Here is a 13389-nt window from a genome sequence, read left to right as displayed (position 1 = left end):
TATTATTATTTGGTATTTATAAGTTTGTAAATATCTCCTGATTGGTTGCTTTGTATTGTTTGGTGTAATTGATTTGTATCAATCTCCTGTGAATTTCGTTTACGAGTACGTTGTCAAATAACAAATTTTCAGATGAATGAATGGTTTCAGACGTTTGAAAACCATTTATGTAAAAATTTTTATCATTTAAACATTTAGGTTAACTCTTTAAATTATTAAAAAATAAACACTTCAATAATAATTAATTTTATTTGTGTTAGGCCTACCGTTTTCATATGAAAACATCTTCAGACCCACATAACTGAAAACAACATTGTTACATTAGTTATTAATAGTGGTTACGTTAGTAGTGGGTACATTAGTGGTTATATTAATATTATTATTGCAACTACTTTGTATTCAGTTACGTGAATCTGAAGATGTATTAATGGAAATATAAATACATCACCAAATAAAATAATTAATATCAGACTATTTATTTTTAAATTAATCAATAATTAAAATCCAAAAAGAAAGAATATTCTACAGCGTGTTTAGGTAAGTTGCAAAAAATAATGGAAACCATGTTATGTTATTAAAGCGTCAGTTGTAGGGGCATGTTAGGTGAGTAGAGGAGCAGGATGGCAGGATGGCAGGATGACAAGAGTCTAACTACATCTGAGAGCACTTCAGCCTTTATCTGCATCGCCAGAGACAACAAAACTCTCAACACAATTACACCATTCTTGGGCTCAGCCTTTGTGTCATATTTCGTCTTAAAATTTTGGCTTTGCCAAAAATAGCACAACAGTAGTAAGCAAGTTTCGTAACGTAAAAAATATGCTAGGATACTGTACATACATTTAAGAAAATCTTTGGTTTGCTTGAAAACAAAAAGCACTCCACCCAATTACACTTTTCTTGTGCTCAACCTTTGTGTCACATTTTATTTTGGAGCTTTTTGTAGTGTTAGAAATAGTACAGATAGTGGTAAGCCTAGTCTATTAATGATAAAATTAGACAAACAGAAGGTTTTAAACGCATTTAAGACCACTTAGCCTTTAACTAAATCGTCAGAGACAACAATAGGCTAAATAAAATTAATCCAATCTTTAGTAGATCCACAAACACTGTACAACTAACTCCACACTAAAGTAGAACGGGTTCTGCAGTATAAGGGAGAAAATGTATACAATGATATAAGTACAGAAAAGTGCAACTAAACGAGAAGAAAAACTATATATATGAGCCCTTCAACCTTTGTCTGGCTTCCCCACAGATATTGATATTCTCCTTATAATTCAAACATTTTAGTACGACTCCTAGCCTACGAACAGGCTGCTTGCCCATTTAGGCTAATTTCCATTGTAGACTATATGTTAATCTGTAATATATAATTTAATAACTCATACTTAAATTATATAAAAAATATTTATCCAACTACTGTACTTGCAAAAATTGAACTGTTTTATTTTTTCGCCGCTTAGTAAGTATAGTAAAAGGATAATAAATTTTACAATTTGTAATTGTATTGTAAATAAATCCAATATCTTGGTTTATATGTTTTGGAAATAAATAATTTTTCTATTATATTCTATTCTAAAACATTATAACAGTCTTATGCTAATCCTATATGTTTCTATATGAAAGCTAATAGAGGAGGCAAGTCTGTTGTATAGGTGAAATTTGTACAGAACCTGTATAACTACACGAGAAGGGGAACTATATATATAAAGAGCCCTTCAGCCTTTGTCGGACTCCCTCACAGATAATGATACTCTCCTTTGAATTACACCAGTCTTGTGCTCAACCTATATGAAAGCTAATAGAGGAGGCAAGTCTGTTGTATAGGTGAAATTTGTACAGAACGTGTATAACTACACGAGAAGAGGAACTACGTATATATAAGAGCCCTTCAGCCTTTGTCGGACTCCCTCACAGATAATGATACTCTCCTTTGAATTACACCAGTCTTGTGCTCAACCTATATGAAAGCTAATAGAGGAGGCAAGTCTGTTGTATAGGTGAAATTTGTACAGAACGTGTATAACTACACGAGAAGAGGAAACTACGTATATATAAGAGCCCTTCAGCCTTTGTCGGACTCCCTCACAGATAATGATACTCTCCTTTGAATTACACCAGTCTTGTGCTCAACCTATATGAAAGCTAATAGAGGAGGCAAGTCTGTTGTATAGGTGAAATTTGTACAGAACGTGTATAACTACACGAGAAGAGGAACTACGTATATATAAGAGCCCTTCAGCCTTTGTCGGACTCCCTCACAGATAATGATACTCTCCTTTGAATTACACCAGTCTTGTGCTCAACCTATATGAAAGCTAATAGAGGAGGCAAGTCTGTTGTATAGGTGAAATTTGTACAGAACGTGTATAACTACACGAGAAGAGGAACTACGTATATATAAGAGCCCTTCAAACTTTGTCGGACTCCCTCACAGATAATGATACTCTCCTTTGAATTACACCAGTCTTGTGCTCATCCTATATGTTCCTATACGAAAGCTAATAGAGGAGGCAAGTCTGTTGTATAGGTGAAATTTGTACTGAACCTGTATAACCACACGAGAAGAGGAACTATATATAAGAGCCTTCTTCAGCCTTTGTCTGACTCCCTCACAGATAATGATACTCTCCTTAAAATTATACTAGTCTTGTGCTCATCCTATATGTTCCTATATGAAAGCTAATAGAGGAGGCAAGTCTGTTGTATAGGTGAAATTTGTACAGAACGTGTATAACTACACGAGAAGAGGAACTATATATAAGAGCCATTCAGCCTTTGTCGGACTCCCTCATAATGATACTCTCCTTTGAATTACACCAGTCTTGTGCTCATCTGTAGTGTTGTCTTCTCTTGTAACATGTAGTAGTGTCAGAATTATGAAAGTTAAAAGTAGAGGCAAGTATTTTATATAGGTGAAATTTGTGCAGAACCTGTATAACTACACGAGAAGAGGAACTATACATAAGAGCCCTTCAGCCTTTGTCGGACTTCCATACAGATAATGATACTCTCCTTTGAATTACACCAGTCTTGTGCTTATCTGTAGTGTTGTCTTTCTTTTAACATGTAGTAGTGTCAGAATTACGAAAGTTAAAAGTAGAGGCAAGTATTTTATAAAGGTGAAATTTGTACAGAACGTATAACTACACGAGAAGAAGAACTATATATAAGAGCCCTTCATCTTTTGTCTGACTCCCTCACAGATAATGATACTCTCCTTACAATTACATCTTGTGCTAATCCTTTGTGTTCATTTTTCTTATGACTTATAGTACTGTCATAATTACGAAAATTAATAGTAAAGGCAAGTCTATTGTAGAGGTAAAATTTGTACAAAAAACGTGTAACTACACGAGAATAGGGACTATAAACAAGAGCCCTTCAGCCTTTGTCTGACTCCCCCACAGATAATAATACCCACCTTACAATTATACCAGTCTTGTGCTCATCCTTTGTGTTGTCTTCTCTTACAACGCGTAGAAGTGCCACAATTACAAAAAATACTAGTAGAGGCAAGTGTGTAGTATAGGTCAAAAACCGCATATAATACATAATAACTTATATAGACACAACATTTTAACTTTTTAATTCGTTCTTTCAGGTAGGCCATATCCTAGTTACTTTTTCACTGGGTTAACACTGACTGTTAATTTCAGATAAACTTAAATCATTAAATCGTGCTAAATTTATTAATATAAGGTATATTATACATTCTTGAAGCTCTTTTCTTATTGGAAATTATATATTAATCTAAACAAACTCTCCAATAATATAAGTTTTTATTTTTGTGAGGCCTTTCGTACTCAATGAGAACATCTTTGGACCCACACAACTGAATAAAAGTAATAATATATTATGTTATATTATTATTTTTATGTTATATTATTATTATTATGTTATATTAATAAAGCAAATAAGGTATATTAAGTTTATTTAGTTAACTCAGCTGTTTTCCTTATAGATTAAAAAGTCATTATTTAAGGTAAATTATAATTAACAAATCGACTACTGTTTTAAAACTTATTTTGATCACTTATCGTTATTGTATCCTGTCTTAATAATTTATGAGCTGCCAACATCCAGATTTCTGTAAGTTTAAAGGTTTGGTTGAGACACTTAGAGTCATTATGACTTCGGAAGACTTGGTTGAGGATTTGTGGGCGGCTGTTGGCACTGGCTCCCTCCAACCTTATACATTATTCATACCCTTGAATTCCTATCGTCAAATGAGACTCAGTGAAGCCAAAATAGTTCACTCGCCAATGGCCCAGCTAATGGTGTTATTATACAGGGGTCCTGAAAGTTTTGCTAAGGTGACTTGTTCTTTTAATGGCTCAATTTGTAAAAGTAAAATTTTGCCCTACAAATTAGCACCTAAATTTGACCTTTTATGCACTTTACAATTCTTCGTCTCGTTAGGATTGAGGTTTTTATGAACGTTTTAGAACGCATATTCAAATAAAAAATGTACAATTAAATACTGGAAAAATATTTATTAAAATTAGTGAAACAGAAGGGATTGTGCGAAAAACCCACGCAACTTTCATATACACATTTTTGTTTGTCTCCAACTGGAAAAAGACCATAACAAACTTCAAATTTGTCACGTGTCAGCGACTTCTGCTTGATATAAATTGGCACTGACTCATTCTCCTGTAGCAAACATTATGACGCTGAGTATAACACGGTGGTTGTGACACAGGAATCCTCCTACTGAAGAAGGACATCATCATACCAAACTGTAAAAGAGAAAGACATTGGCTTAGCGCACTGTAAGCAAATTTGTTAAAACTTGGAACTGAGGGAGGAATCGGACTAATTTTAATGGGATAGGCGAAGAAAGAAAAGGATTTAATGAATTTTTGCGGCATTTACTTTGCAATAAGCTAAAAGCAATAAGTTATAAATTTATATCTTTTTAATATTAGATTTTTGTAAATGAACTCAGTCTGGTGGTTGTGATTTTAATTTCAAGGAAAAGAGAGAGGCGGCAGTTATGTAAAGAGGAAGAAGCTGAATGTAGCTACGCTTATAACTAGAAAGAGCTACAGAATTACCTGAAACTCACCTCCAAATATTTTAGTTTGGCCAGAGTAGCTACATCGAAGACATCTGCAGGAAAAAATCAGAAGAGGTGCGAATAAACTCGTCGGGCGTTGAAAATTAGTTAAGAATATATTTTTTACAGAAACAACACACAACTTTCTCGGTTTCACATTTCTGTTTTGTTGGTAATACGCGCGTAACTTTTTAACTTTTTTCTCTTCGAAAGAACTGTTCTTGTTTAAGGGGACCCGGAAACCCAAAAAATTATTTTTTATCAATTGTTATTTTATATTTTTTTATGAATATATGGCTCATTCTGAGTTCATTGATATATAATACTTCTAATTATAATAACATATTTACCTCACAATAGTTAGTTAAAATATGTTTGCACAAGACTTTTTGTTCAAATATAAGCGTGTGCTTCAAATTATTGCCTGTGTAAACTATTAATAATGCTTAATAATACATATTAATGGCATAATGCTATGCCAGAGGCTATAATGGCTGCAATAAAGCCAACCTTCAAGGCACTCGTTGACCAAAACCTACTAAAAAAATGTTTACATGGTAAGACGCAAAATGTCAACGAGAGTGTCAATAGTGTCATATGGGCTAGGATTCCAAAAAATATTTTTTTTACTCTAAAAACTCTTGAATTTGGAGTGTATGAAGCAGTTTCCAGTTACAATGATGGACACATTACAAAATGCAGAGTCCTACATGAAATGGGTCTTCAACCAGGTATTCGCACAATAACCGCGATGAAATTATTGGACTCTGAACGTATCCGAAGTGCTAAAAAAGCAGTGTCAGACTTCACGAGACGAGCAAGAAGGAAAAATAGGCTGCAGAAAAGAAGGCTGGAGGAAAATGACGAAGAAACCCCTGCTTATGAGGCTGGAATGTACTTATGTAATTGATAAAATGAATATTTTTTGTTTTTTACAGTTTTCCGCAAATCTCATTTTTTAACATAAAAATACCATTTTCTCTGGAACTAGTAAAGATATTGAGTTGAAATTTTTACCTAGTGTGCATAATAGTTTTCCACATAAGCTGAGTTTTTTATGGAGTAAAAACTGAAACATTTTTATTTTTATAAATAAAAAAAAAACAAAAAATAAATGAAAATTTTGAAATAGGATCAAAAATTTTTTTTTCTCCGTTATCTTGCAAATGCATAAAATAAAAAAAACTCAGTATGTGTATATAGAGTTGCTTGAACCACAGTAAAAAATTCAATTCAATATGTCCAGTAGTTTTTATCAAACTGGGCTATTTATTAACATTACCAAGTTGGGCATACCGGGTCCCCTTAAGTAAACATGGTACATTCGTGACGGACGAAGAGTTAGGTGTGCTCCTTTCCTTCATCTTATAACTATGGTTGTTTTCGGTACTGGTGGGACGTGACACGAAGCGTTTAATACATTCATAAACGCTCAACCTAATACACAACAGATACATTGACTAGTTACAAATATGTAATAGTATTCAATACTTCATGCAATAAAAATTAGTACTTAAAAATACAGTTTTTAACTGAAGCCACTGTTTGAAGCCCAAATTAATCGTGTACATTAAAAAAAAAAAAATAAGAATGTCTTATTTTACCAGGCGAAGTTAGGGCTAAGAAGCCCTCTCTAAAACTTAACCTGGGGACCAACGGCTTAAAGGTGACTTCCGAAGCACCACCAATGGCCGGGGAGGCGGGCCGCTTGCTAAGACAGGATCGCTCAGCGGTCAGATTTAAATATTTTATACAAATAATTTTGTGACTTTTATAAAATTTTACTGGCCCTTATAGAGACAAATTAATAAAATCTATAAAAAGAGATGTCCTGATTGATTGATCAATGTTGAGTAAACCCCATGAAAGATGTAGGGATGACATTTGATGCATGTGTTTATCTTGTGCTCTAAAGGCGCACCATGGAACGGTTTTCTCTTACCTCAGGGCTCCACCACAGTGGCCTCTACAGTTATACGAGGTAATTATATCTCGTAAAACTCCCATAAGAAATACATTGCAGCAAATGCATGTTATTAACTGAAAGGACCTGTTAAAATGTAATCATCTGTGCATTGTTAACGTCATAATAAGGCAAATCGACCATATTTTAAATTAATGTATATACAATTGTATATTACCTTACATATGTACCTTGAAAGAAAAAAGTAAACTTAAAAGTAACAGCACTGTTTTACTTTTTTATTTTACCTTTTCTCTAATCACTGTTGAACACAGAGGTTATCTAGATAATAAAATTGGAAGTTTAGTAAAAGTGCACTTTTAATAATAAATTTGAGGATATGTTAAATATGCAGCGCTTAATCAGTATGTGATGCAGTATCAAAAACAAGATTACTATCTTACTTTTGCTACAGATACTGTTATAAAATCACCTTGTTGTATGACAGAAGTAGGATTCTCAGAATTGCGATGTTTACAGTTTCTTAATCGGAGCAACAAACAACCTTAACTATAGTATCAGGAATCTCTCAGACCGGAAGAAAAATACAATGGTCGGAAGTAGTCGCTTTTTGACCGCAGTGGGCCTCTCAGACCTGCATATTCATTCATATTGTCTTTATCAGGAAAACAAGAGAAACTCAACCATGGCGTTGGAAATAGAATTCATTTAAACCAGAAGTGGACATACATATACGAGTACAAAATTTAAAATAAAAACCGTAGGCAATTACCCTTAACACATGAAACCCTACAATAAGATGTACATAAAATATGCCTACTTCCTTACCAAAATTATGTAGAGCCCCAAAATGTATTTCATCTTGTGTGTGTTAATTAAAAGTCTAAGGACTTTAGGGTTACTCCAAACTGAGTTGAATGACTTCCATTATTACTGAAATTGTTGGAGCTATTAAATATAAAAACCTAGAATATTAGAGAAAGACTCGGGTTATTTCGCAGGTACTTACAAAAATTCTTTCACTCTCCGAATTCAATCGACCAAAAAATGTTTTAATCTTAAATGGATCAGGAGGTTATAATATCTGTCAGTGACTATCACTTATCTCAGGATAGTTAAGATTGTCATTCGCAAGAAATTTGCCCACGATAGGGAATCTGTACTTATCTCATAATACTGATCGTATAGTCGGGGTCCAAAAGCATAAATGTGAGTGCTAGAAAAAAACTAACTTTTTTAGTTGTCACCCTGTTGGCAGTTAGTTTGCGAAACAGTTTTGCATTTCCAAATCTCTGTAATGAATTCTAAACTTAATAACAGATGAGAGGTCCAAATTTCTTGACGGCCGAGATAAGCTAAGTAACAATTCAAAGCTAAATATTTCCTGTAATATCTTGTTATTTTATTGTCTGTTATCTGAGCTTGCAGTTTACTCACTGTTTTCTTGTTCACCTATTTCACATTGTATACCTATATTTTACGTTACCACTTACTTATTATAGCTTGTTAGTGTCTTATTATTAATAATTATCATATATTTATTATTGTTATTTATTAATTCATTACTACATTTATGCTTTTTTGCTAAATTTTTCTTCGTTAAGTGTTGCCACCTGTTTACGATTCTAATCTAACACTAAATGATTATGTTTGTATTAATATATCTTTTTTAATATTATTGTACATTGGGTTTACCGTTGGAAGTGAAATAAATAAATAAATGTTGCTATCATCAATATTGTATAAATTGTTTCAAGTGATTCTTGCAGTTTGTTATCACTGGGTGACATGTTGCAGGCGGCGCAAGGAGCGGTGCGGCTGGAAGGAGACGTGATCACCGCCAACGGCTCCATCCTCAGCGGCCAACTGGGGGAGTCGAGTTCGCTGGAGGACACCGCGTCAGTGTGCAGTTGCAGTTGCGGCTGGCAGGGGCGACAACACCATTACTCCGTGCGGCGGTCCTCGACGCGAGCGACGGTCGCCCAACAACACCTGCTCCCTCTGGCCCCCCTGCAGCCCCCCGCGGTCCGTCACCCCCACCGCTCGTCCATCTGACTGTACATAGACCATCACTCACACTACAACTACCGAACTTCACGTCGTTCCAGTCCCGCAAACAGAATGAATGAACTTTTTTAAAATAATAATTAATAATAACTAACGATAACTAATAATAATATTTTTGACGCTTTATACTATTATATTCTAATATGTTGGTTGATCTTTTTTCGAGCGTACGCGTTTAGTTGGACGACCCGACGAGATGGCGCTAGTTCGCGGCGCTACGTTGACGTAGTGTACGCCCGGTGACCAGAGTGTTCGCGCGGTACCGCCAGTCAGGTGCGATGGTGTATGTTATGGTGTCTCTCCGTCCATATTCTGGCTCAACATCGGACGAATAGTCAGACCGTTTTTTATTAAGGACCAATAAAAAGACAATAGGTTTATTTTTCCAATAAAATAAACTTAAGAAAAGGTTGTGAAACGTAGATTGTGACGAAGTAGGCTGTTCTGTTGCTTTACAGTGTTTTCGATCGGTATTATTTAAGACAGTGTTCTGTTGTAATATTTGTACGATGATAATATGCTTATTTGATCTGTTACATATAAACTGTAGAATCCACAGTACGCCGTAAGTGGCGTAAGGTTGATTGGGCCTTAGCAGATAAAAATGACTAGTTCAGACCTTTAGTTTAGATTTTAGAATACATCCCGATATTATTTTCCGATTTATTTACATGAAAATAAAGCGAAATCCGTAACTTTTTAAAAACCATAATACACAATGGCAACCATATAACCCCCAGAGAATGCCATGGTTGTTGCGTTTCTGTGTTTAATACTGAAGTGTTGCACAATTAATTCTACTCATATGATTTACCTAATTAGAGACATTCGAGTTGCTGACTTATGAAACTAACCGTGCAAAATTTTAATTGGGTAATTTAATAAACAAAATGTAAATATTACAATCATAGCATTTAATAAGAATATTTTAAGAAAATAACTAAATTATGTGAATTTATGTTTGTATTTTTAGAACTAATGAAAACACTCGAATCTGATTTGTTATTATTTAAATTGGTCACTCGTAAAATGTTGACAAAATAAATAGTGTGAGTTGTGTGATGAATAGAGACTTCTCGGAATCAGAAGACCGAAACGGAACCGGAAGTATTGCGTTGAGTGGTGAGGCAGCGTAGGTACCATAGCATGCACTGTCTGCCGTATCCCTGCACAACCCAGGCAATATGATAGGCCTTAATGCTTAGTGTATATATTTTATTTACGTACTATAGTTTGTCATTTCAATCGCTGACTCGTAACAGCGAGCCGGTTCAGTTCTTAATATTATTCATAATGAATAACACAGACCTAAATCAAACCGTGTAAATACGATGTACAAATTGCAAATATTACAAAAATGTGAATTCTATTTTGTTAACATATGAAATGTTTGTTGTTGAAAGATTTTTATTGTGAACGAGATGTTTAGTTCTATATTGTGTGCTGGAATCTACGGCAAACGTTCCATAGTCGCCAATGTTATTGTCACTGTCACTTACTAGAACTTTCTAAACAAAGCTATCGGAGGACCAGAGAATACTCAATTTTTCTACAAGAAAAGTGCAAATAATTTAGGTTTTACCGCTTTAGGTGTTACTAGCTGTCGGTTAGGTCGGTGTTCCTGGACTGACTTGGTTGTAAAAAGGTTGCCTTTTGCATCGATATGTACCAGCTTCTTTATCATACGGTACTGTACTTCCTCCATTACTCTAAGTTCTCACGGTGCGTCGATCTTCCATTGAACGCCACGGGTTGGTCCTCACAGGAATAACCTGGAGTCTGGACTTACCACATTTGGACTTCCATTTGTTATTCTTCCAACAACCGTCAGGCCTTCCAATAATAATGTTTTACGTTAAAAAGGGCCAAACGAGTTCTTCCATTAGTAAATACAAATGTTGCCAACATTGGAACTCATTTTTAAAGTGTTGTAAAGTAGAAAATACGATGTTTGTTGAATCCTCAATGTCACCATGGTAAGACTTTCCATTAGCCCATTACTTATCTAAGTATCTACAAAGATAAGAAACAAAATTGGACGTAATGCTCAAATTTGTTGATGAAATTTATTAATTTAGTTTCGTGACCAGTATCAAAAAATATTTAGTTTGAATTAATCCAACTATTTCATCATTTATAATACAACTACAGTAAATAAAAGAACGCCACGTTCCATGTACTGGTTTGGCATACTTATACGTAATGGAGTAAGATATGTCCAGCCATGTTTGTATGTGTGTGTATGATTCATGTAAGTGTCGTATTTTTCTAGTCAAACCCGACATTCACTTGTGATTGTTTTACTTTCTCAATGAAGAAATTGCAATACTCATTATATTTATATTTATCATTCTTCTTAAATGAAGCCTACTCTTCAATCCAACAATCAACATTATATTACAGTGCATATTTTATCCAGGACTGTTATTTTACGACCTTGCCATAGATTGAAAATCTGTGTAATAATACTGCTACACGGGGTAAAAATAGCTGTTCTGAAAACAATAGTTCAACTGTTTCCAACTCTTGTTATCCTAAATATAGTATTACTAAACTATTTATTACTAGTTTTTTTTATAAATATTATGTATAAGTATACAGTAGTATAATACACGAATGTTGTGTCACACACGATTATGCGCCTTGCTTAGGTTTCCATTTAAGGCTAGAGTTTGACCATAAACTCATTTCAAGATGCTCTTCCTCCGCAACGAGGGCGAGACACCCTTCTGTGGCTCGATTCCCGCAAGAGCCACAAAGAGTTCAAAGTACTCTGCAGACCCTTAAGAGGTTAATGTTACAGTTAACATTACGTCGAAAGTTATTTTTGCGTTTATTCCTACTTTTATATCCATTTAATACATGCTTGGAAAAACAACAAGCTCTTACGCTTATTTTTCTATTATTTTATTGTTATAAGAAATTCAAACCCAAAAATTTAGAGTAAAATGTGATATATAGTTCAAAACTCAAACTGAACTCAATTTTATATGCGATCACGACCGTTAATCTTCACTTGTGTGTGTTTTTTTTTTTTTTTTTTTTTTTTAATGTTCCTCGTGCACACGACGTTGAAGTGAAATATGGCACCTGCCTTAGTGAGTGCCTTAATCTGCCACGAGGTTGAAGTGCATTACGGCACATATCTTGGCAAATGCTGTAAACTTGCACGAGGTTGTAGTGCATCACGGCACATATTTTGACAAATGCCGAAAAATTGCACGATATTGCAGTGCATTACGGCACATATCTTGGCAAATGCTGTAAACTTGCACGAGGTTGTAGTGCATCACGGCACATATTTTGACAAATGCCGAAAAATTGCACGATATTGCAGTGCATTACGGCACATATCTTGGCAAATGCTGTAAACTTGCACGAGGTTGTAGTGCATCACGGCACATATTTTGACAAATGCCGAAAAATTGCACGATATTGCAGTGCATTACGGCACATATCTTGGCAAATGCTGTAAACTTGCACGAGGTTGTAGTGCATCACGGCACATATTTTGACAAATGCCGAAAAATTGCACGATATTGCAGTGCATTACGGCACATATCTTGGCAAATGTGAACTTTTCCGAGGTTGGAGTGCATAACGGCACAAATCTCGGAGAATACTGTAAATTTCACTGAGCTTTAGTTCCTATCTGTGTGAAACTATCAGTGAATATTTTCATGTACTATACTATTATAACTATTGTAATTTAACAACAATTGGAAGCAGTTGATAAGCTATGTAACCCGTGCATCAATCAAAGCTGTCCAATATTATATTACAAGTTCGTAACATAACACTCCCATAAAAATACATTGCTAAGTTACAGATAAATTTTAAAACTTTTTGATTTAAGGAACCTTTTTTTCGTCATGGGTTTTAAGCGGATATTAATGTTTTACTTTAGGTGAACGACTATGTAAAAACTTAATCCATATTGCAGCATTCTTTCATAAAATACAGTATCTGAAACTGTGAATTTGGATTGACAGATTTGAAGTTATTTACTGAGTAGTAGTGAAATTTATTATACCATATTTAATGATTACAGTTAGTGAGTAGAACCAAAAATTTTAATTACCATTACGGTTTGCATTCGTTCAGGCATAGAAATGTAACAATTTAACCTATAGACTTTTAAAAGTAAATCTTGTACATAACTTAAAAGAAGAAAACTAAAACGTTTGTAATCTATACAAATCATGCATTTCAAAACATTCCTTATATATTCACATTCCATTTTTTGAGAATTTGACAAATTTTCTTACGCCTTTATTTTCTCCAGTTAACTAGTGTAGCTTAGTTTCAAATAGTTTTAGATCATGCCTCAAAA

At 34.3% G+C, this 13389-nt stretch overlaps 1 protein-coding gene across 1 annotated transcript in view; it reads left to right on the top strand.

Annotated features, from left to right (window-relative positions):
• LOC124363049 (two pore potassium channel protein sup-9) overlaps positions 1-12070 on the top strand; it is a 428368-nt gene extending 416298 nt beyond the window's left edge. Inside the window, exon 5 of the mRNA XM_046818115.1 lies at positions 8787-12070. Within this exon, the coding sequence (XP_046674071.1) occupies positions 8787-9044 (258 nt within the window). The 3' untranslated portion in view covers positions 9045-12070. The remainder of the gene's footprint in view (positions 1-8786) is intronic.
• Positions 12071-13389: the final 1319 nt, after the last annotated feature.

The sequence above is a fragment of the Homalodisca vitripennis genome, chromosome 5 (assembly GCF_021130785.1).
Source record: "Homalodisca vitripennis isolate AUS2020 chromosome 5, UT_GWSS_2.1, whole genome shotgun sequence".
NCBI classification, from domain to species: Eukaryota; Metazoa; Arthropoda; class Insecta; order Hemiptera; family Cicadellidae; genus Homalodisca; species Homalodisca vitripennis.
Note: the sequence above shows the minus strand (reverse complement) of the source record. Positions and strands in the feature narration are given on the sequence as shown.